The 25,626-nt window shown below is 42.0% G+C and overlaps 2 protein-coding genes across 3 annotated transcripts in view; one reads left to right on the top strand and one right to left on the bottom strand.

Moving 5' to 3' along the window:
* Nucleotides 1-8,310, bottom strand: part of EXOC5 (exocyst complex component 5) — a 29,753-nt gene extending 21,443 nt beyond the window's left edge. Inside the window, exons 1-3 of one of the 2 annotated variants that reach the window (XM_030452034.1) lie at nt 8,160-8,310; nt 3,332-3,423; nt 55-202 (exon numbers count right to left, since the gene is read on the bottom strand). In XM_030452034.1, the coding sequence (XP_030307894.1) occupies nt 55-202; nt 3,332-3,423; nt 8,160-8,186 (267 nt within the window). In that variant the 5' untranslated portion in view covers nt 8,187-8,310. The remainder of the gene's footprint in view (nt 1-54; nt 203-3,331; nt 3,424-8,159) is intronic. The other variant, XM_030452033.1, reaches the window with a different exon arrangement.
* Nucleotides 8,311-8,394: 84 nt separating this feature from the next.
* AP5M1 (adaptor related protein complex 5 subunit mu 1) lies at nt 8,395-17,873 on the top strand. Its single transcript, XM_030452505.1, is given in 15 exon segments — nt 8,395-8,475; nt 12,242-12,402; nt 12,405-12,478; nt 12,480-12,649; nt 12,651-12,818; nt 13,370-13,408; nt 14,405-14,663; nt 15,071-15,112; nt 15,114-15,207; nt 15,917-15,993; nt 15,995-16,010; nt 16,111-16,221; nt 16,358-16,402; nt 16,465-16,569; nt 17,717-17,873. Coding segments are annotated over 14 exon segments (1,434 nt in total). The 5' UTR covers nt 8,395-8,475; nt 12,242-12,254; the 3' UTR covers nt 17,803-17,873.
* The last annotated feature ends 7,753 nt before the right edge of the window (nt 17,874-25,626 follow it).

The raw sequence follows: 25,626 nt of genomic DNA, 5'->3' as shown, positions 1-25,626 counted from the left end.
GACCATGTGATGCTTCTAAAACTTGCCCAGCTTAGCAGTGAGTACACATTTTACCTGGTTGCTTTTCTGCAGCTCTTGTACCTTCTTGGCAAATTCCTTTGCTTCCTTCTGGCATTGCTGTTCTAGTTTCTCCACCTTTCTCTGAATCCTTTCATCCATTACCTGTAATTCTTGGATATGATTTACAAATTCTTCCAATAATCTGATTTAAAATAAAATACAGCAGGCTTTAGTTTAAAAGGCATTGTCTTCTGCAGTGAGCCTAAAGAACCACACACAAAACAATCTGCTCTCAAGACTCAGAGAATCACATCAAATTTACCAATGCTATTTTGTTTTAAACTACATCATGCTAGTTGTGTAGAACTCTATGCCCACATTAAAATCACAGGAAAATTGTACATTTTCTACTGTACATGTTACTGTAAACTTGTAAATCAGCATCTTAATAAGCAATGACCACAATCACACAGTCCCATAATGCTGTTTTGGTTATAACTATGCTGTTCCCTGACCACCTCTTTTCTTCCTATAACATATGACAGCTTAAGATTTTTCCTGCCCTATCCCATCACTTTGATTTTTCTTTTGGGCACACATTTTACTCGTTCCCAACACAGTACATCTGAATGCATTCTTAAATTTCCTCTACTTTCATTCCATTGTCAACACCTCCAGCTTCTTCATTCCTGTTTTTGTCCAGTCTGTCCCTTTACAGTCATTTTTTAAGCTTATATTTTTCTAAACATTCCAGTCACTGATGCTCAGGGGATGAATTATTCCCAGATCCTCCATAGCCATAAAACTCACTCTAATAGCTGCAAACATAAAATATCTGAGACCACTGCTGTCCAGGCTTAATGTTAAAGCAGAAGACAAGAGGAAATAATCCCTTCCAGGAAGCTATTTCTAGATTCCTCAGGAATCTGCATTTTCACACAGGCTCTATTTGAGGTATAGTGTGAACATGAAGCCCTTCCAATCTGCAGTGCTACTGGGAGACAAAATGAGCCCATTGCTCCCCTCCTGCCTCCCCAGGCTCTCAGCAACCAGAAGGGAAAAAGCAAAATGGATCAATCCACCCTCACAAGACTCTTTCCCAGATACTACCTCTCCAGGCCAACACCTCAAGTTTTTTTTTCAACCAACACCTCAGTGACACCAATGAGATTCTCTCCAGTTGCACAGCAGGTGACTGAATTTTCAGTTTTAACTTCTGCTGCCATGACTTTATGTCTTTATGACTGGATTCTACCCCTTGCAAGCTTGGAACATGTAAACTGCCTTTTTGCTCACTGTATTGGTCTCAAAACTTATTTCGAGTGGTATCTTGAGAACAGTAAACAACTCAAAGGAAAAACTTGTTAACAAGAACTGGACTGTTCTTTATAGAACTTCTTTACTTCCTGTCACTAGAAGCATGAGAGTGAGCACATTGCATTGGATTCCACAGAAAATTACTGGGAACACCCTTCAGTTTACAGAAGTATTTATTTTAAAATAAAATGTAAATGCAAGTGACCCAAAGCTTGCTTCCAAACAAAAGCCTAAGAGTGCAGATAGTTCTATTCATCTGAAGCTGATTCAGTTCAGTTTAGGATCTGTTTAAAAAATACCTGTTTAGAAAACAGGAATTGTGCCACCTCAGCACTTATTCAGCAATTGTGTTCAATACAGTGAGAAAGAAAAGAATGCTCAAGTAGAAGAGGTAGCTGCTGGTCAGGTTTCTCAGAATAGACATAAAGAATCCAACTTTCTTTCTACCAAAGAAAAGCATCATTCTTCTAAAAACAGAAAAGAAAAACCATACATCAAAAGGTCTGTTTCTTTTTGATATTCATTTTGGCTCCCTGCCCAATACTAGAAGATCCCACAGGAAAAATATTTACAGTTGCAGGATTCTCCCACTTGTAGTGAAAAATCTGAGAGCACGTTACATAAGTTAACACAGGAGAAATATATATTAAACTGAGTTGATATTGATAGAAATCATTAACTAAAGTACATTACACAAAGCACCATTGGAAAAAGAGCTAGAGGAAGCAAAGCTGTGCTTAAGAGTTCTACCTCAGGTTGCTACAAACTACAACAATCTGGAATAAATTCATATGGATGACAAGTCACTAGGGAACACTTAACTTATACCACGACAATCAAAATTAACACGCAAGCAGCTAAACTTTTTGTTGACCTTGCTATCTCAACAGTGTTCTAATAACAGCACAGCAGACAGAAGATCATCTCCAGAGGTATAATCATGTGAAAAATTAATACATTTAATTATGTCTCTAAAAAGAGCACTGACATTAGTACAAAAACTACAATGTAGCACTATCTGAAAGAGTTACTCTTGCCAAAACAAAAGATCATCCAGAGGTGGAGTACAGAAGCTCAGATGCTGAAGACTGGTTGATAAAACTGTACATTTGAGTGACCAATGCACTACTCAGTAACCAGAGAGATAGGTTCTTAGGGTGAGGCTTCTGAAAAGAGCCAAACCAGCTCACCAGACAGAGGAGAAAGTCCTGTACTCTTTCCCCCTACCCTAGCCTTGCTTTTTTCCACACCCGCATTCCTGCCCACCACCATCATGACAGACAGACTCTTCCTACTGTACCTGCTCCCAGGCTTTTCCAGTCCCCCAAAATTGCTAACACAACAAAAAAATGGTGTAATTTTTTTCTTCTCATGTTAGTTTTCTGGTATTAGTGAGGGAGATGAGCTTTTCATGAGATCACATGCCTAGAATTAGCTCAAGATGAGCTATCAGTGTGTAGCTAAGTGCAAGGAAAAGGGGCACAAGCCAGTTTCACCCAGCAAGCTGCTACCTTGATTCAGACCATATCACAAATTCAGTTTAAAACAATCCAAGTCAACATTGCCATGGTCCTGCCTTTCCTCCCATCCTTCCTTTTTGTGCCTTTTATTTTCCCCAGAACTGCAGACTTCTGGGTCTTTCAACAAGCCAGTTCAGGGAGCTAAGCTAGCAAGAAACTCATTAAATTGACTTAACTATCATAGCAGAGAAGCCTCATGTTATGCTTTAATCTGGCAGCTCTAGTGCTTTGGAACATTCACATTTGACAAGGACAAACAACAACAATTCTCCTTCTTTCAAAAGGTCTAAAGCAGAAAGTGACTTTCCCTGCTCTTGTTACTCAGTAATTGGTTCCAAATAATTGGCTCATGGTCACAAACTCTAGCAATTCTCCCAAATGAAAACCTCCTTGGACACACACCAACACTACATACAGGCTTTTTGTTATATGTGTAATAAAAACAGTGCAATTAAAGACACATTCACTTTGACCACTATGCAATTTTATTTTACCTTTTCGGATCAAAAGCTTCTCCACCTCTGGAACCTCCTCCAGGTGTTCTCCATGCCAGGCGTTCAATGTATTCATCTGCCACAAAAGGCTCCTGGAAGCCAGAGAATAAAAACTCCTTACAATGGGCCCCAGCAGGTTGCTCCTTAAGCAGCTGCTTACACATATTTTGAAAGTGTTCAGAAGCTTTAGTACAATCAAGAGTAAGTACAGTGTTGACAGTTACCCTGTCACCTCTTGTGTTTACATATTTCATATAAAGAACATTATTAATATGGTGGGTTTCAACATCTAGTCTGGAGACTGCCAGACAAATAGCAAGGAATTTGCTGCAGGTCTGTAAAGAGTTGGTTCTAAATTATATGTCCTTATTTCCATGTGAGCTTACAGGTTGTCATTACAAAGCATCTGAACCATGCAGCAGTTACACCCGTTTGGGATACTACATCAGGAGACCCAGTCATGAGCTGAACCAGGAGAACCAATCTGTCCAAAAAACTACAGGGCAAAATAAGTTTTCTTTGCAGGTGCTCAACTCTGATGCAGTTCACAACGTGGCATCACAAGCAGAACTGAGCAGGCACTGCCCCGGGGCAAAAACAACACGGGATTGCCATGGCACATGATGTGACATCAAACTGCAGCTGCAGGCACAAAACAGGAAAAAAAAAATTGAAGCAAGCATAGAAACAGATGACTGATTCAACTTCCCCAAGGAGGAAAATCAGGGCATGAGTGATGCTAAAAAGAGTTATTCAAGTTTCTTCCATAAAATGTATTGTCTCTTCCATAAAAATACTGCACAGTGGCTAAGATCAAGATTATTGGAAGTGTTAAGATTATTTCTCCACTGTTTTCTGAAGGTAGATGCCTCATTATAAAACCAAGAGCTCCTATTTCAGTTGGCCTAATACTTAAAATCAGCTCAAACATTTGTTCACATTTGTTAATATTAAATCTACAAAACATAGTCCAACAACTACTCATTAAAAAATTAGTATTTATCACTTCAGCTTCAGCAGCATCCTTTAGGTGCTAACAATCAGCACATTTATGATCACTAAGCAAAGTATTCTCACAAACTTTCTCATAAGCTTTTAAATCACATGTAGCAAAGGTTCCAAAACTGACCAACACAGAGTTGGGAATGCCTCTGGTCAACAGTGATATATATTTGTCATGACTGGTTTCTGATAATGAAATGTGAAATTTTACCTTATGCCATCATTGTGTTTGGTGTAGTTTGGTTTAAAAGTAAATAGACAGACCTCCACAGGTCTCAAATGGGTTCTTGTACCAAGAGGTTTAAAACTTTGCCAGAAGTCACAGGGAAGGGGGAAAAAAACCAGAATTATGGTGTATTATTTAAATAACTAAAAAGAAGTGAACTTGGCAGTTCAAGGTTTGTTTCTCAGGAACAAATAATGTCCTATTCAGTCAGGCCCAGCCATGAAACAGAAAGGTAAAAATTTTTTAAATCTACTTTGAAACATGCTGAATCCTGCTAGACAGGAGAGAAATTTCATCCTTTAAGCAGATCACCCCATAACTCCTCATTGACAGACTGGCCAGAATAACTGTGGTTTGCTCAGTCTCCTTGATTAAGCTTCAAAAATAACTGGGTGACACCACACACAAACCATTTCCCTGCAAGTCACTCATGTCTTTAACCCAGTTCTTCCCAATACAGAACATTAAATTTCATTTAAGTGAATCCTTTTCAGAAATAGTGATAATGCAGTGTTTTCATACCAAGTGTAAACTGTCTCCTTAAGTCATCTTTACATGTAAATTATTGGGAACATTACTGCAATCTTTAATACAGGTGAAATGAGCCATTCCATACAGTGATATTCCCTTCATGGGAGTCCTCCAGCTTCCTACCTACCTCAGGGCTCTTCACAGAACTTCTCCTTTGTATGAAAATCACAACCACAACCTTTTCTCTGAAGATGCTGTAGCCCAGCTGGAGTACCACTCCAGTTACAAAGATACCAGATCCTACAGCACTATGAAAAAAACCTATATAAAAGGTGCAGGGTTTGTTGATGTGCTATCTGTGTATATAACATTACCTACATTTCTCCCTGCCTTGAGATGTTAAAGGCATAACTACTGTAAATAATACTGTAATAACTACTATAATTCACATACAAATAATGACCTTATATATTTTATTCCCCACAAAACAACACACAGAGTTTTTCTGCAAGGCTATTAAAACCTGCTAAGGAAACCAGATATACATGCCCCAGACCCACAGAATAAAAATTATGACAATCTTTTTCTATCCATTATAAGCCCCTCTTCCAGCTCCCTTGAGAGTATATGTCTGCACCCACAGCTCCCTTCCCTGCATCCCAAAAACCAGCCAGAAATGTGGCAACAAACACTGTGGCTGACCTCCAGACTCGGTGGCACCTGATCAACCATGAGGCCAACCTGAACCTGCAGCTCCTCACACAGCACAAGGGACCCATGTGCATCCCCCCCCCTCTTCTGCAAGGTTCATCCCACATTCCAGTCTGCCTCTCTCCTTCTGCAGCATCTGCTGTTCCACAAAAATCATAAACCTGCATTTTGGTTGAACAATTTGACACACCACCAAAGAGTGTGAATGGGCTTAGTCAGACCTAAATGATGGCAGAATCACTGTTGTGTGCAGGTGTAGTATAAAAGGGAATAACCTGGAAAACATCTGGTTTTCAACAACACATATAGGAGATCTGTCACTTTGTTTTTTAATGATATAAACTCATCTGTAATAATTAAGAAGCAGTAACTGCAAAGATTATTGTGCATTATTATGCACAGAATAATGACCAGAAAAAAAAAAAAGAGCTTTTCTTCCAAACTTTCACAAAGGGTGTGCTAAAAGTAATCTACTTGATTTATAAAGAATAAATGAAGCTCAGTGGTGCCTCTTTTAAGATATGATGTCACCTGTTCTGCTGCAAATTCAAAACTTTTATAGTTTTGTTTGTATGCTGAGTATTCCATATACATTCACTCTTGTTTAATATTATCTAATAACAGGGTTACCTACAGCTGACAGGCTAATTCCTGCTTTAAGTCTCCTATCCAGTCCTGCAGAAATTGCTGAAAATCACCTATTACAAATGTCATTTGCAAGTCCTTTGCCCATTATCAGATGAGCCCCAACAATCAATTTCTTCACTGCTTTGAACTTCCCTCTAGGTCTAGATGAATTATCCTGTTTCTGTCCATTCAGCCAATCCTACTGATTTAATAAGAGATACGTTTGAAGTGCATCACATAACCTGGGCTCATCAAGTCTGTAGAAATGAAACTAAACTGGGTCTAGCAACATTAAAATCCAGTTTAGAAGTAATCATTGTTAAATTGTGCTCCCAGTCATATGAGGAAAAATTGAGTTCCTTTTGTGCCCATTCCCAGCAGAGATCTTTCTCCACAATATCACATATCTGCACTGAAAATGACTTTCAAACATATTTCAAGGTGAAGACTGCAGGATAATACTACCCTCAGTATGCAGCTCAGGGCTACTCCCATAACAAGCATGTTTTCATGTCCTAACCTTCACAGCAGTGACTTCAAACTAACATAGCAGGCAACATTAATTTACTGAACATCAACAAAACCTCTCTTGGCTTTGGAATGAAAGAGAAACAAAAGCAGGGGAGAAGGAAAGACTGACTTCCATATTGGAAAACACCATCCCAGGCCCTGTCTCTAGCCAAAGGTCTTATCTGCTGGCAACTCCATCTTTATTAGTACTTGCATGATCCAAAGCAACCAAAACATAGTTTCCTTTCCACACCCAAATTATCTTGTATTCAAGATGCCACAAAGAACTGCACTGTCATCACAGGGAGAAATCAATGGACCCCCAGGGCAGCTAGAGAGGTCTAGAGAGGGTGTAAAACCTGGCATCTAGCTACTTGAAACATGGTATTTTTTTTTTTTTTAAGCATGGAAGCCAAGAGATGTGAGTCACAACACTCATGTGTCGTAACACTGATGCATAAAATGCAAGTGCACACAATGCAATTATATAAGCCACAGATATAGGAACTTCCAGAGAAACAGGAGGACCTTTCCTGAAGGCTGGGCAAAGCCTGTCCCTACCACCAAATGAACAACCAGCTCAATGAGAGCCTGAGAGCCCCTGGAAATGACACCACATCCCCGTGCAGTGGAGAGAAGTCTGTTCATCACCAGTCCCATCAGGAGAGCCTGTGGGCCAAGAGAGAAGAATTTACCAAGCTCCTGATATATCCCTGCCCTGCTCCTACACCGCCTGATGGAAGCTCTTCAGCTCCTTGCGCCTCAGCTCCGGAGAGCAAAGTCATTTCCTTATTTCAGAGAAAACAGAAACCGCACTGAGACACCACGGGGCAAGGGAGTGAGAGCCTGGGGGAGAAGACGACTCAGGCCGGGCCTGCCATGGCCTGTGACCCCCCTGCTGGAAGCAGCACCCACTGCTGCCAAGCCCCGGCAGCCCCAGGAGAAGGAGGCCCCGGCGTTAGGGGCACCGAAAGCTTTTCCCTGAGGGAAGGGGAGGTCCCGCGTTCAGCCAGGGCATGGCCTCAGCCCTCCCCGCACCGACACTCCGCGTCCTCAGGTTCCGGCACCTCCCGCACACGCCCTCAACCCTGGCCGGGAGGGCCTTTTCCCCTCGCTGCAGCTTCACCCTCCCAACAGGAGCTCACCGGAGGAGCTGCACCCGAGACACGGTGTGACGAGAGGCCGCCGCATCCCCTCAGAGAACCGCCCGGCCCCTCCACAACCTCCCGGCCCAGCGCGGCCCCTCCGCCCGCAAGGAGCCCCAGCGCTGCCCGCACTCACCTCGAAGAGCTCGGCTGTAGTAGCCATGCCGGCGGGGAAGGCAGCGGGGGCTCCTCAGCGGCCCGCAGCCGCCCCGCCGCTGCCGCTCATTGTATCCCCGCCGCCCCAGCAGCAGAAGCCGCCGCGGCGCCGCCTCCGCCCGCCGGAAATGGCCCTGCGCCGGGCGGCTGCGGCCGGGGAGGAGCCGGGAGCTGCGCAGGGCTGCGGCCGCCCCTCCGCTGATCCCTGGGAACCCTCAGCACCGCTGCCGCCTTCGTCGCCGTTTATGGTTCCTGAGGTGTGAGCCCGGGGATGGCCGCGCTGTCCGCTTCTCCAGGTAACGGCGGGGAGGCTGCCTGCGGAGGGTCAGGCTGGGCGCGGGGCTTTAGAGGTGGCGGGACCGTCGTGGGTTCTGTTGGGCTCTCAGCGGGCCTCTGGTCCCGGTTAGGGGGGGATTGGAGGCGCCGGTGTTTGCGGGGCAGCCGGGGGTCCCGAAACGACTGCCAAAAAACCAAAAAAAAACCAAAAAAACCCACCCAAACTGAAATATCCTGGTGGCTCCTAAATCCCTTCCCTCCTGAGAGCCCCGCTGGCCGCGGTACCTTTCTGAACCCGGTTTTGAGAATGTCCCGGTACAGATAATGTGGTGGTAACTAAATCTGGGGAGTTTGGCTTGTTTTGGGGTTTGTTTTGTGTTTTTCTACAGCTTCTGCGTTTTGCATGTCATTTTCGTGCCTCTCTCTGTTTCTTACTCTAAAGATCTTACCTGGGTTTTCTCTGTCCTAACACGGAAAAGGATGGAGTAGTGATGGTGAAATATTGTCAAGCAAGCCAAGTAGAAAGTGTGTGTTTTCCATGTTTTCCTTAAATTTTGCTTACATCCTCACTGTGTTGTTCAGTAAGTGTATGAAAAGTACAGCTGAATGTAGCTTTCCATTTGATTTTAATTTTTGCTTATGAAAACAGGTGGTTTTTTTTTAATTAGTGAACCTAAAGCAGGGCGTGTTATTCAGAACTTTTACAGAAGAGTTTAAAGTAAGACTTTGAGCTAGGTAGACAAGTTTGGCAAAATTTGGTGTCATTTCCCCCTATTTACTCCGATTTCAGAGGACTCGGTCCTGAAGAATGAGAGGAAAAATAACTGGGGGCCAAGAAAACACAAAATTACTGGTAGCTGTGTGATAGATGTGATTTACAGCCCTGCTCCACATTTGCAAAAACTGAAGAGATGTTCTAGAAGGAGGCAAAAAAAAAATAAAAATAACAAATAGGGTATTTTCCATCCTCAGATGCAGACAGACTGGACGTTTCTCTGATTGTTTTCGGATTAGTATTATAGTCCTTGTATTACCTACAAGACTAGAGATGAGGCCTCCCCTCTACAAACAGAGAGAAAGGGAAAGCCTGGTCCCAAAAAAATCAGAGAGTGTAATCACCAGGGAGGAAGGGGGGGTAGTGACAGGGGTGTGTGAAGTAACTTGTCACACAGTAAGCGGCAGAGACAAGGAGTAAGGCTCCTTTGAAAAGGGCAAACTACACTTGATACTTCAAGTGATTTCCAGACTTAGATCTTTCAAGTTCCCAGAGGGAATAATAGGGCTGTGGAAACCCCAAGTTTATCCTCCTAACTGACCTTAAATTCAACAAAGCTCACAGACAATATAAAGAATGCCGGATCACATGGAAACTGTTGGTTTCGGGACTTATGCACTCAGCTGGATATACGTGAGCCCTGATCTTTAACCTCAGAGAAGACATCTGGGACATCAAAGCATTCCACTTGTGGGTTGTTTTTTTTTTTTTTCGGAGCTGGTCATAACTTAATTCAGGCGACGAGTGTCTCTCTTGAATCACCAAAGCTCATTCCTCCATGGAAACTTTTTATCTTTTGCAGTTTTCATCGCTTTCTAGAAGGGAAGAGTGAAAATCTGTAAGGCTCAGTTGTCGTCTCATGACTCAGCTAAAGCTGGGAAGATTCAGTGGGAGAAGATTGCTGTGAGTGTGGGGACAGCTTCAGCAAGTGGAGCAGGCAGGTTGGGACAGAAGCAAGACAAAACTAGACTGAAATATCTCCTCTTCCTTTGTTTTTAAAACAATAACAGGAGATAAAACAAAAATTTTGGTTTTTAAAACAAAAATAGGAGATACTTACCAAGGTTACATGTGGCCTCTTGTCAACAACCTTTCCCTGGAAGTCCTCATAAATTTTTAGCTGCAAAAAACCCCATTCTGTTTCTTTGCTCTTCAAAATAGACATGAGACTGTATTTTACTGTCATCTGTATCCTGTTTACAGATCTCGTAGCTCTGGCTTCTCCCTGCCTGTGTTTGCTTTTTCCTTACCAAAAAAGATAAAGAAGCTGCAGATGACTGCTTAAGAATCAAACCAAAAAGCACAGCCACTGGAAATAAGGCTGAGGAAGCATGTTTGCCTCAAGCAAGAGATTCTGCTACAGTTAAGAAAAGATGGTGTAGGTGGGACTTAAGAGGCAACAGGATAAAAACCATGCAAGTGTTCAGGAGCAGAAGGGGAGAGCTTACATATGGTGGTTGGAGATAAAGCAAAGTACCACGTTGCTGGGATTTCAAGTTCTATGGCAATTTAAGAAACAGTCCCAATGTGTCTTTAAAAAGGGGAATAAATGAAGGTATTTGTGGATCTGTGGGGTTTTTCGCCCATGTTTGTCTGTAAGCTCTGAGCACAAACATGCAGCCTGAGAACAGATCTGCTACCAGGTGATTCATAAAGTGATTTAACTAATTGCCTGGCAAGTAACCTGGGATATGCATTTTGAAAATCGGCTACTAAGAGATTCCATTAAAGAGAATGTAGAAAAGCTAACCTGTCATCAAACTTAATGTAAGAGAGATTCAGGGCAGTCTGTAGTTCCAAAAAAAAAAAACACCCCAAAAACCAGTGAGTTAGTGGAAGTCAGGCTTTTTCTTTTCCCAGTTATTTATCAAAGGATAACTTTTCAGTTCTTGATACTTAGTTTAGCTTTAGAAGAAATTCACTGCCCTGTCCTTTAAAAAGTATTCTTTCTTCAGAAGAAAAAAAGGCCAAAAGTAGCACTAAACAGCTAATATGACTTTTATCAAACATAGCTAGGAAATTTGAAATTAAGTATATAGATTGATGCAAACCAGAAGTTTTAAAATACACAAAACCTTGGGTCTCTGACCTGAGTATATCTTAAATGCTCAAAAAATTTTTGAAATCATTAAAGTCATAAAAGCTTTAAGTCATAAAATGCATATATTGCACTTAGAGTGTGAAATCCATTTCTCTCCCCATCAAGCCCATGCAGCTTGTGGTTAAACAATTGGACTTATGTGCAGTGAAGTATTTAGAACATTGTAAAGATTTTTAATTAATCATTTAATTCATCATCATGCTGCAGATCAGTTGTGTAAGCTCAGAACAGCAGTGATGAACCTGTATGCAAGTAACTTCTATTATAATGTCTTCTATATTATAGTATTTATCAGAGTAGCAAAGCTGTAGCAGTAGCATGCTATATCTAGGCAAAGAGCTGCTGTAGATGAAATTTATTACATGAGACATCTGTTTTCTGAAATGTCTGGAAACTTGTCACCAGTGTGGTGTCACCTCTTAGAAATATTTTACTGTTGAAGTTTCATTGAAGTTTCATTCATGACTGATGTGAGTCATGCTTGGGTCCTCATCCATGTTGTTTAAACTTCATATATCTGCAACAGGAGAGGGTTTTATTAAAAAAAAAAATGAGTGAATGTGTTTGCTTGAAGTTTCCTGTAAAAATCCTCCTGCTATAATGAACCCTAATTACTCATGAAACAGTTTTATTGACAATTTAAATGCTGATCCTCTAACTCTTTCTGTCACAACACTACTGGACTTGCACGAGGTTACTTTTAGGACCAAGGGTACTTTTAGGAGTTGTTTGAATACCTAAAGAAACCCATCCTGAATTATATCAATACTCCCAAGATTTGTACAGTGCTTTTGCATTCTGTGACAACCAGAAAAGGGATCACATAAAACTGCTTCTCTGAACTCTTGGCATGATATTTTGGGTGGGAGACAACGAGTGGCACTAAGATGCTCTTATTTCCATGTCACAGGTGTTACTCCACCATGGAAATTCATGCTGAGACCTTCAAGGGATCAATACTTGTGCCTGTACCTCCTGACAGTGCTTTTTTTAAAGCTTTGCTTTTTGAACTGAGACTCAGAGGTGACCCCATTGTCATGGAGCATGGAGATGCTGTTAATACAATCAGTCATCTGTCTATTCATTTTGCACCAAAGGAGGGGATCCCTGGCCTGTTGATGTTTATCAGAAGAGTGGTTTGATAACCTGGATGTCTTCCAGTAGCTGAAGAGACCTTGGAGCCATGGCCACACCTCTTCACCCTTAGTGAGCTCTCACAGGGAGGTCTTCTGTTGGGTATTGTGGACTGCATCTCTTCAAGGCAGAGAAATGAAGCTGAGATGACTGGAAAACAAGCCAGCTTTGTAATATTCCGGGCTGCTTGGCACCCCCTCAAACACACACAGCTTAAAAAGTTTGTTTGATGACATTCAGGAGATGCCTGGAGGTGAGAATCAACCAGCTTGGAGATCCAACAAAGGCAAACCTCAGGTTAATGTCTTTATCACTGAAAAAATCAAGTGTATGAGGTATGGCCATAGAGATGTGTGAGCACATAGCAAGTTGGTGGAGCTATAAATTGCAAGGTGAGAGCAATCTTTTTTCTGCAAGTCTGCTCAAAGTATTTTTTCATGTAAATGCACTCATGGCACTTTACTTTAGTGTGTGAACAGTGACTTTTTAATACTCTATTATTTCAAAGCATAGTGAGCCACTATATATTAGAGTGATGTGTTAGCAACATCTTTTATTTTTATCTTTACTGTTTTTTTCCTGCATGCATTGTACATTTTTTCAGTAACTACTTATGGGACTTAAATTTCCATCAGTAGCTACATTGGATGTATTTTCCTAAATTTTTCTTATTTTAAAAGAAATAGGGAGAAATAATTTCATACACTCTTTGCCTATAAAAGCTAAGAAATGGCAGTGCTAACACCAAGTTTATTTCCAGCTGTCTAATAAGCAATGTGTTAAATAATGATTAGAAACTGAATTTCTCAACAAGTCTTCCACAGGTGTCTCTACGTGAGCATTTTTAATTAATTTTCCTACCAAATGAAAGTTTAATCTTCTCCCCTACTTTATTCTATTGCAGCAGCATTTTGAATCCACAAATGCTGTTTGCTTTGCTGAGGTAAGAGCTGTTGATACAGAATCTGGGAAAAGAAACTGATTGTATAATTATTTTGAATGTTTTTTCTATGAGACAATGCTTGTAATATTAAACAATGGTTCTCATTGTTTAATACTGACAGTTGGAGAATATTGACCCAATAGATTAATAATAACTATGAAATACAGGAACATTTTTGTATTCTACAGTTGATGTATTTGACATTCCTTGTCCTGAGTTATGCAAGGAAGGCACACCATATTTTCACAGAACACTCTGTTTGTAACTGCCAGTGTTTTAAGAGGAGAATAACCAAATAAAGAGGATCATGACACTTAAATTATTTGCAATATTCCTTACCAAATAATCAATAAAGAAAATAATTCGGTTATTTCCTTCCTCTCCGAAGGAAGCCAACCTGAGTACTGCAGCTCTGAAGACTGGGTTGTTTCCCACCAGCCATGGTGTGGGTGAACAGCTTCCTGCTCAAGGAGGGACAAGTTTCAAGGTCATCTTGCAGGGTGGATGCCCTTGCTTAAGAAGAAAGCCCTGGTGTAATCATGCACTGCTGAGCTGGCACACAGCAGGACCAGACAATGGATGTGCTGCACGTGGTTGCCTCTAGAAAGCTGACATGGGACCACATGGCCATTAATAGCATGCTTGAATCCATTAAGCAGGTGTTGTAAAAGTATCTGAATTAATTAGGCTATCACCAAGTGCATTCATGTAACATTCATAATGATGAAGCCATACAGCAAGTCCTTGGCTTGCTTATCTGCTCTTTCCTTCTTAAAGAGCACTTGTCCATGGAGAGGCATTTAGCTGTGGCTGCATCACTCACTGTGCTGCAGGAGTAGAAAGCAGACTTAGGTTTGAAACCACTTGTAAGTACTAATGTTTGAAAATTTGGGGGGTCTTGTTTGTTGTTTATTTTTTTAACACTTGTATATCATTTTTGAACATCTGATTCTGACTTGAGAGAAATATTCCTCAATAAATTCTTTGTTTTTTCAGGTGTGACACAGAGGGATCTGCACCAAACATAAACTTCAGTTTGAATCTCCTGCCTGATGGTCCTCTGCTCCAAGATACTGTGGTCCATCACTTTGTGACCTCTGCTGACCCTGCCATGTCCAGTAGTGCTGATCCACTGGATGATTCTGTGTGCAGTGAGCCTTATAAATTTCCTTTCATTCCTCCTTCAGATTCATTCACCTTGTGTTACTACACAATTAAATGGCTTCATCATTATGAAGGTTACTGCACTTCCCAGGTAATAACATCCCTGACCCTTTCCAGTCCTCAGACAGAAATAAAAATACCTGTGTTTTTGAACAGGTCTGAATGAATTTACATATGCAGGCAGATTAGATGTTTTTTATGTAATAAACTGCTTGGAGTCCACTGTGGGAGTCATCTGAATTACATTCAGGATGTGCCAGTACCTTTCCCTGCTTGGCTGCTCATACAGTAAAGGAACCACTTAAAAACCTGAGTGAGATACATCCAGGCTGAGATGTCAAGTGCATATACCATGAATCTATGTATCACAAGAAGAGTTTGTCACAATTAATATGTATTTGTTAATTTTAAAAAGTATTTCAACAATTAAAACAGTATATAATAATCTTTGTGATCATTATGATAATTTGTCTTGGGAATTAATAGAGTTTTTTCTAGGTTCCTGTTACACCAATTTTGGAATGTTATCAGCTCAATGAAAGAGGCATCACACTTAAAAATAACTGTTAATTTAAAGCTTCATGAAAACATAATGAATTCTTTTGACAACTGTGAAGCTCAGACATCTTTTTACAACAGATAAGAATTTAAAAACCCTAAATAAATTTCTTCAGTTTCTTTGAAGTTAAACTGTGAGGTGTCAATACAACAGACTATGTTCCATCAAAGTACTGCCAGTGCACACTAACTTTCCAAGTGCTGGGAAAACCCCTTGGAAGCTCCAAAATACAGAATTGGACCAGATTATTTGGTAACATTCTGAGTGGGATGTGCCCAGCTGTTGGGCATCCTGTTTCCTTGTAGGGTTTTTTTCACATGAAACCCTGCCCCAGTCCTCCAGATGAATTAAGTCTTGTACACTTCCAACCCAGGGTTACCCATTCCTTAATCCTAGCTACAGATCAGCTTATCAAAAGCAGTTATTTAAAATTAAAATGATCATTTCCATGTAAGCCTCTCTGACAACTGCCACAACTATGCTGTCCCATAATTATCAGGAAAATCTAAAGCTGAAATGATACAGGGTTGCTGATGCTGATTTTAGGAAATCACTATCAATGAACTGAAAACAGTAAAATATCAACAGCTCTGTTATGATTACTGGGTTGAGACCATGATGATTTCCTCCTGCTCTGTAATTTCTTTCAAGAAATTAGTGGTGTGCTCTGATAGGTATGATGTGCTTGTGTGCACATAAATAATGTCTTTCAGCAGTTTGTTGCTTTCTTTAACAAACACCAAATGATACTCATTCCAATGGTTTTATCTCTCCTCTGTCATACTACAGGGGCCAAATCACTCACCTAGAATACAGAGATAATTTTAGCCAACTGGATTTGTCATGAGAGAAGGAACTGAGAGAAGGTTTGGGTCCTGGGTAAGCAGAAAACCCTTGTGCACTCTTACCTTCTCCCCCTGTCTTTGAATAACATGGGCACAGCTGTCTCATGTCATACAGATGCTGGTTCTGCCTTTAGGACAGAAGTTCCCTACATCTTTGGAAGTTTCTCTAGCTGGAATGGTGTCTTTTAGGACTGCAGGCAAAGAGGTCCCAGCTGCTGATGTTTGCATTGGGAACGCTGCAAAAAGTAAGTTGCAGGCTCTGTGAGAAGAGGCCTTAGTAGCCATTTTTTTATTATCTTAAATCACACGTTGATGTTAAATCAGACATACTTTGTAGCCTCTTTGTTCTCAGCAGGGAATTTTCTGTTTTCTTGCTTACAGGATTTGATGACTGTCGCTTTGGAGTGTGCTTGCACATCAAGAGCACATAAGGCAGGTTGCCAGTATTTGCACAGCAAGCACAATATGTATCTGATCATGTTTTCCTCTTTCTATAGCTGTATTTTATAATACAGATTTCACACTTACTGGATATTATATAGACCAGGACTCTATTCAGATCTTTACACCAGGAAAACCCAAAATTACTACATTTGAGTTGTTAAAAATGTCGTTTATTTAATATCTTATTTTCAAAAGAAAGCTTTCAGGCTCTCTCTTGGACTCTCTTTTTTGCCCTGTGGTGTTTTACAGTGATCTGCATGATGGCAGAACTTTTACTGGGGGGCAGGGGATGCCTCTCTGCAGCCTGGCCTCTTGGTGAGGACACTTTTGTCAGAGCCATCATCTGTGGATTGGCAGTACCTGGATCCAACATGTGAGTTGTTAAAAATGTCATTTATTTAATATCTTACTTTCAAAAGAAAGCTTTTAAGCTCTCTCTTGGACTCTCTTCTTTGCCCTGTGGTGTTTTACAGTGATCTGCATGATGGCAGAACTTTTACTGGGGGGCAGGGGCTGCCTCTCTGCAGCCTGGCCTCTTGGTGAGGACACTTTTGTCAGAGACATCATCTGTGGATTGACAGTACCTGGATTCAACATGTGAGTTGTTAAAAATGTCATTTATTTAATATCTTACTTTCAAAAGAAAGCTTTCAGGCTCTCTCTTGGATTCTCTTTTTTTCCCTGTGATGTTTTACAGTGATCTGAATGATGGCAGAACTTTTACTGGGGGGCAGGGGCTGCCTCTCTGCAGTCTGGCCTCTTGGTGAGGACACTTGTCAGAGCCATCATCTGTGGATTGGCAGTACCTGGATTCAGAGCACACCTCCTGATTTTTTTTTAATTTGTTGCACCTTCTGTCAGTCATGTTAGGAGAACTCTGTAAATGCCTTTTGAAAGCTGTCATCTACACTGTTAATTTTTTGACAGGTCACATCCAGTCCTCCATTGTAACACAAGAAAAGGAACATGTTCATGCTGTATGCTTTATATTGAGCATGCAATTTATATTCATTGAACAAAATCCAAGCCATCCACCTGCTTTTGACTTAGCCTCTGTTTGAATTTTAAGCTCATGACTGATATTTTAGTAAAGGTAATTGAAGCTGAGACTTTAAATGGCTCATTATCAGAAACGATTTTCAAATAATAATAATAAGAGTCTTACAGTGTAAAGAGGCCATTATACCTTTTCTGTAAACTAGTAAGGGTGAATTAGTAGTCTCTTAACTTGGTTGGAGGAATGTCTGATTGTCAAACACTCTAATGCTTGTTTTTCTTGTCTGTTTTGTTTTTTAGCCCAAGGACTAATTTCTTCTGATTACTCCATGTGGAATCCCAAAGCCCAGGCTGTACAAAACCTTATTGGACTAATTTTCTTGTGAATTATTTTTGTATTCAAACAAAGCAGACAGCTAATGAGAGGAATGTCATGATACAGTGAAAATAAATACTCTCCAGCACTTGTACTTTGTATGTTTAAAAATTTCTTCTGAGGAAGAAGGAAATAAGTCAATTATCTTAACAAAATAAATAGGGTTTAAACTGTTCAGTCCTGGAGAACAGCTTAGAGAAGACAATTTAAAATGTGCTTGTCATTTTTACTTCCTAATATTAATTGGTACAAGATAAGTACCAAGTGATGCTGATCCAGCCTGGTATGACCAGACATGTCTTCTGGGGGGACTTCCAGTTACTTCACTGGGTTTGTAAAGCAAAGAGCTCACAGGATGTGAAAGGTTTCATTGTTTTGTTCCTGTCATGAAGTCACAAGAATCTGATTAGAGCCCAGGCTGAACAGGACAGGTAAAAAAGCAAGACAAAGTTATTGTCATGAGATGGTTACAGAACCCATACCAGGTAGTAATTTACACAAGTCCAAGCCACAAGACTAGTTCTGAGCAGGCAAAAGCAGCTACGTTTGCTGGAGGATCCAAAAAAACCCATCACTGAGCCATTTTCCCTGGAAAAATAAGACAGAAAATAAAAGAATTCAGTTTACAGAGGCAGACCTCTAATTTTGAGAAGAAAATTGGTATCTGCAGGAACACAGGAAATAGACTTTAAGAGAGTTATCAGGAAATGAGCAAATTCTGAGAAACTGAGAGAACCTGGAGAGCAGCACAAAAGAGAAGAATGCCATCTAATAACTGAGAACACTGGCTGCTCCTGCCATACCTCTTGTTTAACTGTACTCTGTGTGATAAATAAGATTAGTGATTGTGTATGGAGAAAAGTTTGAAGCTATAATTTAAAAAATACTTAGGTGGAGATAGTAATCTAATTGGTTGAATGTTCTGAAGGTTGGATTAATTCATATGAAACATGCTGCTCAGCATAAACTTAAAAAGCAGAGCTGTGCTGCCCCCCATTCCCAACAGGCAATGTGTCCCTTTTCCAGGTGTGTCCCAACTCATTAGCAGGCAAAAGGTGAATCACTGATTTTGCCTGGAATCCAGCCCCTACCTGGGACAGTTTTCCACATGCCTGGACACCAGGATGTGAGTGGGGAGAGGAGGTCTCTCTGTTGGGAAGTGTTTGGATCGTGTTCTGTATGCCAGGAACCCACTGGAATGTTTCAGTGTGTGGTGTTGGCTTTCCACCCACCCATGAGAAAAATGGGAGCTGTGGATTCTGCAAAGCAGCCCCAGGGAGAAGTAGCTCTTCTTCTTCCCAAGAAATGCCATGAAACTGTGAGACTGTCAAAAATATCACATTAAAAGATAATTCCCTTGCACTTAATAGCTGGAGGTTGTTCTTAAATGATGTTCTGTAGCAGGAGGAGCCTTTCTTGCTCCTGAGGCTCGACGAGCTGCTGGCCTCTCCATCGCCTCGCACAAGAGTGAGCTGAGCTTGGCTCTGTGGGTGTGTGTCCCACCTTTATTGACTCCCTGGTAATAGGGGGCCTGCCCTAACCAGGCACAGGTGGACTCACACCCACTCTTTGGCAGCTCGAGGCACCTGGTTTATCTTGTTTCTCTACAATGTTCCTTTTGGGTTTCCTTTTGTCCATGTCTCTAAGTCAAGGTTAGAAGAGCTGCAGTGCTCAGGAGTGGAAGTGAGCTGCTGCTTTAGATGGTTGAGAGAGTTGGGGTTGTTCAGCCTGGAAAAGAGGAGGCTCCAGGGAGACTTTAGAGCACCTTCCAGTACCTGAAGGGCTCCTACAAGAAAGCTGGGGAGGGACTTTTTATAAGGGCATGTAGAGATAGGACAAGGGGGGATGGCTTTAAACTGGGTAGGTGGAGGTTAAACATTAGGAATGTCACAATTTCACTGTTCTTATTGTTTTTCCTGTTTTAACAGGGAGAAAAAATACTTCAAAAATTAAATTAGGAAGGTAAGAGGGAGAGCTCTTTGGAGCCTGAGAACTCTGTGGCAGAGGTGGTACCTGGCAGTACTTCTGGTGGGCTCTAAAGTTGTCTGAGCCCTCTGTGAGAGGTATTCCTATAGCTATAAAAAATCAACAAGTTTCTAGAAGATAATACAACAGTTTATGGAAAGGATTATGTGTTAAATAGAAAAAAAATAACACTTTATGTCCAAGAGAGCCTGCTGCTTGAAGTGCTTGTATTTATAATTTCACTACAGGTATGAGATCTGTGCAGATTGCTTTGCACAAATATTTAGAAAAGAGGTGGCCAAGGAGTTCTCTAGTCTTGATAGGGCATTTCAGAGGGCTAGAAAAAAAACTAACATCCCAAGCCTTGGAAAGAATAAAGAGAAGGACTTTAAATACTGTTTTATCAACCTGATACTTCACCCATACACAGCAAGAAGTTACAATATAGAACTTTCTTCATTAATAAAGGGAAATTGTTTCATTTCATTGAAATTCTGGGATAAGGTAGCTAATGGCAATTAACATGAATTTCAAGCAATTACATGCTGTCAAACTTTTTAGGTGAGACTGCACGTTTAGTTGGCAAAAATAATTGGTGTAAGAGACCTCTAAGAAATTAAAATAATCCAGAGTCCACCTATAACCTCTTAAACAATAAAAACTGGCTGACATTTCCATATGCAGTGGCAACAGGGCACCATCATGAAACATGCTTTGGAATCTATTTCCTGGAATCTATTTCTATTTCCACCTGGAAAGTGTGGAAAAAAATAGGGAATTTGCCATGATGAAGTTCACAGAGGGTGCAGTGGCTGAGAAGCAGCAATTACTAAAGGTGCTGATTCAATCCCTGATGGTTTGTATGTCTCAGGAAAAACAAAACAATATTGGGAGACAGAGTTAAAAAGCAACCTGGGCTGCTGGGAGGTGTCCCAATCCATGGCAGGGGCGTGGAAAGAGAGGATCATAGAATTATGGAATCATAGAATCGACTGGGTTGGAAGGGACCTCAGAGATCATCAAGTCCAACCCTTGATCCACTCCCACTGCAGTTCCCAGCCCATGGCACTCAGTGCCACATCCAGGCTCTTTGGAAATATCTCCAGACACAGAGAATCCACTACTTCCCTGGGCAGCCCATTCCAATGCCTGATCACCCTCTCCAGAAAGAAATTCTTTCTAATCTCCAACCTAAACCTCCCCTGGCACAACTTGAGACCCTGCCCTCTTGTCTTGCTGAGAGTTGCCTGGGAAAAGAGCCCAACCCCCCCCTGGCTCCAACCTCCTTTCAGGGAGTTGGAGAGAGTGATGAGGTCTCCCCTGAGCCTCCTCTTCTCCAGCCTCAACACCCCTAGCTCCCTCAGCCCTTCCTCACAGCACTTGTGCTGGATCCCTTCACAGCCTCCTTGCTCTTCTCTGGACCTGCTCCAGCACCTCAATCTCCTTCCTGAGCTGAGGGGCCCAGAACTGGACACAGGACTCAAGCTGTGGCCTCCCCAGGGCTGAGCACAGGGGCAGAATCCCTTCCCTGGACCTGCTGGCCACGCTGTTCCTGATCCAGGCCAGGATGCCATTGGCCTTCTTGGCCACCTGGGCACACTGCTGGCTCATGTTCAGCTTCCTGGCAATCCAGACTCCCAGGTCCCTTTCTGCCACTCTGTGCCCAGCCTGGAGCTCCCCATGGGGTTGTTGTGGCCAAAGTGCAGGACCCGGCACTTGGCCGTGTTGAACCTCATCCCGTTGGAATCAGCCCATCTCACCAGTCATCTTTAAGGTCCTTTGCGACCCAAACCATTCTATGATTTACTTACCCCTTTTTAATCTGAATCTGTCTCAAGCCAAATCAAATTTCTTTGTCCCAGGTGCAGAGGTCCTATCTGCAGAATCTCTGCACAAAACACAATCTGAACCTTTCCAGAAGGAAATCTCATCTCCAGGGGGGTTGGAACAACATAATGATATTTTAGGTCCCTCCCAACCCCAAACAGTGTGGGATTCTTTGGTTAAACATTCAACAGCCTCCATTTAGCTTAGAAATTTGCCACTCTTTGCCCCATTTCTCCAAGAACAAAAAGCTCTGTTGAGTTTTAAGTCATAGCAGCTAATGAGTAAGTGCATATTTGTCCTTCACTACTTTTCCTGTCTTCACCACCACCTTGTTCTCTGATCCTTAAGAGGATGGCAACACTTGAGAGAATTCCCACTCCCCTTGGCTCTTTGGCTTATTGTCCATAGGCTTCCACTTCCCCACTTTCTGATCATATTAAACTTTTGTCCTGTTCCACCTTCTTCCCGTGGCTGGAGTTGTCCAACCTTTATCTTACTGTCAACATCTTCCACATGGCCTCCTGGTGTCCCATCATCCCGAGTCCTCAGACTGGGATCTGAACCTGGACCACACTGTATCTGCAGCAAGAATTTACTGAAAAGTCAGCATGGACAAAACCCAGGATACTGGCAACAGCACCTTTTGGGGTGGAAAAAACCAAGCCCACCCAAAGCTGTGTCCATCTTGAGAGCTCCATGGCAGAAAATCCCTTCATTCCTCAGTTCTGAAGGAGCTGTTAGTTGAGAGATGTTTGAATTCCAGTTTGGGAAGTGCAAGTTTCCTTGGAAGAGCAGGGAAAAGCCCTCCCAGGAGGCAGGACCAGCACTCAGGTTCCAAGGATGCTGGTTTCTCCAGCAAGACTCCTGGGAAGCGAGCAGTTCTCCTGTCTCCTGGAAGGGCTGCAGGAAGCCTTTGGTATTTTGGGATGAACTTTTGGGACTGCTGTTCTTCCAGATGTCCTGCACATGCAGGACCACCACCCCATCCCAAGGAGCTGGAAAACAGAGGAGCTGGGTCTTCTCCCAGGAGAAAGGGTGTTCCCAAACTGAACCTCATTGCCTGCAGGACTCTCCCAAAAGGCTTCCCATCCAAGATTGGATTGACAGGAAGCTGAACAGGAGCCAGCAGTGTGCCCAGGTGGCCAAGAAAGCCAATGGCATCCTGGCCTGTATCAGGAGCAGTGTGGCCAGCAGGTCCAGGGAAGGGATTCTGCCCCTGTGCTCAGCCCTGGGGAGGTCACACCTCGAGTACAGTGTCCAGTTCTGGGCCTCCTCTCAGTTTAGGAAGGACATCAAGGTCCTGGAGCAGGTCCAAAGGAGGGCAACTAAGCTGGTGAAGCGACTCAAGCAAAGATCCTATGAGAAGAAGCTGAGGGAGCTGGGGCTGTTCAGCCTGGAGAAGAGGAGGCTCAGAAGAGACCTCATCACTCTCTATAGCTACCTGAAAGGAGGTTGTAGCCAGGTGGGGGTTGGGCTCTTTTCCCAGGCAACTCTCAGCAAGACAAGAGGGCAGGGTCTCAAGTTGTGCCAGGGGAGGTTTAGGTTGGAGATGAGAAAGAATTTCTTTACTGAGAGCGTGATCAGGCATTGGAATGGGCTGCCCAGGGAAGTAGTGGATTCTCCGTGTCTGGAGATCTTTCCAAAGAGCCTGGATGTGGCACTGAGTGCCATGGGCTGGGAACTGCAGTGGGAGTGGATCAAGGGTTGGACTTGATGATCTCTGAGGTCCCTTCCAACCCAGCCAATTCTATGATTCTAAGATGCATCCATTTGCATGGATGCCTCATTCAACAAATCAAGGCAAAGGCTGATGGGGAGTTCTCAGTGAACTTGTTTTGTTTGGTTTTGTTTTTTTTCTTCAAGGACTCACAACTCACATGCAACTAAAAATCAGATTATTTTAGAAGCAAAACCCTGTCTCCTTTTCCCCTTCTTGCTTTCACAGAGCCTCCAAGAAACCCGGTTGACCTCTAGATAAATTTTTGAAAGCCTGATGCCATCTGTAGAGACATGTAACAGCAGAGAAGTAAACCCAACCCATTTTCTTCCCAACGAGATCAGCTGGTTGCTTTTGATTTTCTCTAGAAACCTATCTCTTCAGGATCTTTTTTTTTTTTTCCTTTTTTTTTCTTTTTTTTTTTTTTTGAAGTCAAAGTCTGTTTCCCATTTGGTAGGTGACCTGTTTAATGTTTTCCCTGTGTCTGGGAACTCCTTAGTGTAATTAGCGACCTTTGAACTCCACAACTAATCCTGAGCTATTTTGTATTCCTTACTCATCTTTAAGGCTGGACCTTTCTTTTCTTTTGAGTCCGCTGCCACAATTAAAGAAGAAACAGCTGCATTTCAAAGGGATTCCAATTCCAGAAGCTTAATCGTGATTGACATGTTCTTATTCTAAGCTATAAGAAACTCTAAGAGTCCTTTCTTGGGTTAAAACTTCAATCATTTTCTAAAAAATTATCTCAATATGGATTTTATTCATTTTCTTTGATAACCATTCTTTGGGATTTTTTTTTTTTTTTTTTAACTTGAAAGATGCTTTGAGTTTGGGATGAATATGAACGGCGCCCACTGAAAGAATGAAGGGTGCTGGTCGTGGGCTGGCTGCAGAAGTGCCTCAATTCCATTTATTCTCAAAATCTGATTAGGAAACCTGACGTCCACCATGTAGCCTGACATCCTTCCATATGCCCCCAAGGTAGGAGAGGTGGGAATGCTTGCAAATGAACCCCAGGAAGGCCGAGGAGGGAGGCAGCATAAAACGTTCTCCATCAATCTATGGGGTTTTTAACTATTTTCCCCAATTTTTATAGCTTTGAATAAAAAAGAACCACCAACCCGTTGCCTTCCAGCCCTGGAAAAGCTTTTCTCCTCTCTCTGAGAAATAAATTCTCTGTGAAGAAGTGACTGCCATAAACCAGGAATAATTTGTATAGTTTAAAATCATCACCACAACCTCACAAGAAGCCCTGAACCAAACCAGGCTGCGGTGCTTAAATCTCTTCCGAGGGCTGATCCTAGAAAATGATGGCAGCCTGATGGGTCCCATTATTTAATTATCTCCATCTCACTTATATTCAAATTCAACGTGACCTCTGGAGGATGGACCTAAAATAAAATCAAGAAAGAAAGAAAGAAAAAGAAGAAGAAAAAAAAATAAATTAAACAAACGAACAAAAAAAACCAAACCCAAACCAAACCAAAATCCTGAAAATTTGTTTGGTGTGAATGTGTTTCCACAGATCCACCTGCATGAAGGGCACATTGATCCATGGGTATTGCTTCCAGCTGGGGGGTATAAAACTGTATGAAACCATCCCCAAAAGCCCCGGGTAAGGCAGCAGGCAAGAGCCGGTGTTTCTAAGACAAAGGTCAAATAAAAAAAGGATGTTAATAAACAGCCCTCTGGTTTAAAGGGACTTTTTTTTTTAAGGATTACATCCTTAAATTCCAACAAATCAGATTTAGGAGTTACTGAAAGTGAAATTGATCCATCCCTCAGCCAAACTTTGCAATACTTTCCTGTTCTGACATCATTTAGATAGTTAGCTGTATTATCAGATTAAAAACCATTGTACAGGGCTGCTGAAAGGAAAAGGAGCCAAAAAGCTAAACACTGCCTGAATTCTGAACCTTTTAACCTGGCTGAAGTACGTTGGTCCCTGTTATGCAAATACCTTCAATCCTCTGCTAAGTTCAGTGGAAATAATTTTCTTGAATGACAGGTTTATTCAGCAAGGATTCAGTTGGCGATTAATCCCCCTTTGATCTAAGGTATTTCACTTAACTACCAGTTACCTCGTCCTGACAAAGTGCAACCGAGATTAGGGAGATCACTAGAACACGACCAGGGTGTGGGTTTATTCTCCCCAACCCGTTCAAAGCGAAGGGCCAAGAATGCAATCTATTTCCAGTATTTGAAGATGGAAAGTCCTGGCTCCTAAGTTAGAAAGTCAATTGAATACCAAATGGGCTCGGGTCCTAAATGGAAGGGGCTGAGATGCCATCCTCAAACCCAAGATATTCCCACTAACTGGGACTT

The sequence above is a fragment of the Calypte anna genome, chromosome 5A, assembly GCF_003957555.1.
Source record: "Calypte anna isolate BGI_N300 chromosome 5A, bCalAnn1_v1.p, whole genome shotgun sequence".
Lineage (NCBI taxonomy): Eukaryota > Metazoa > Chordata > Aves > Apodiformes > Trochilidae > Calypte > Calypte anna.
Note: the sequence above shows the minus strand (reverse complement) of the source record. Positions and strands in the feature narration are given on the sequence as shown.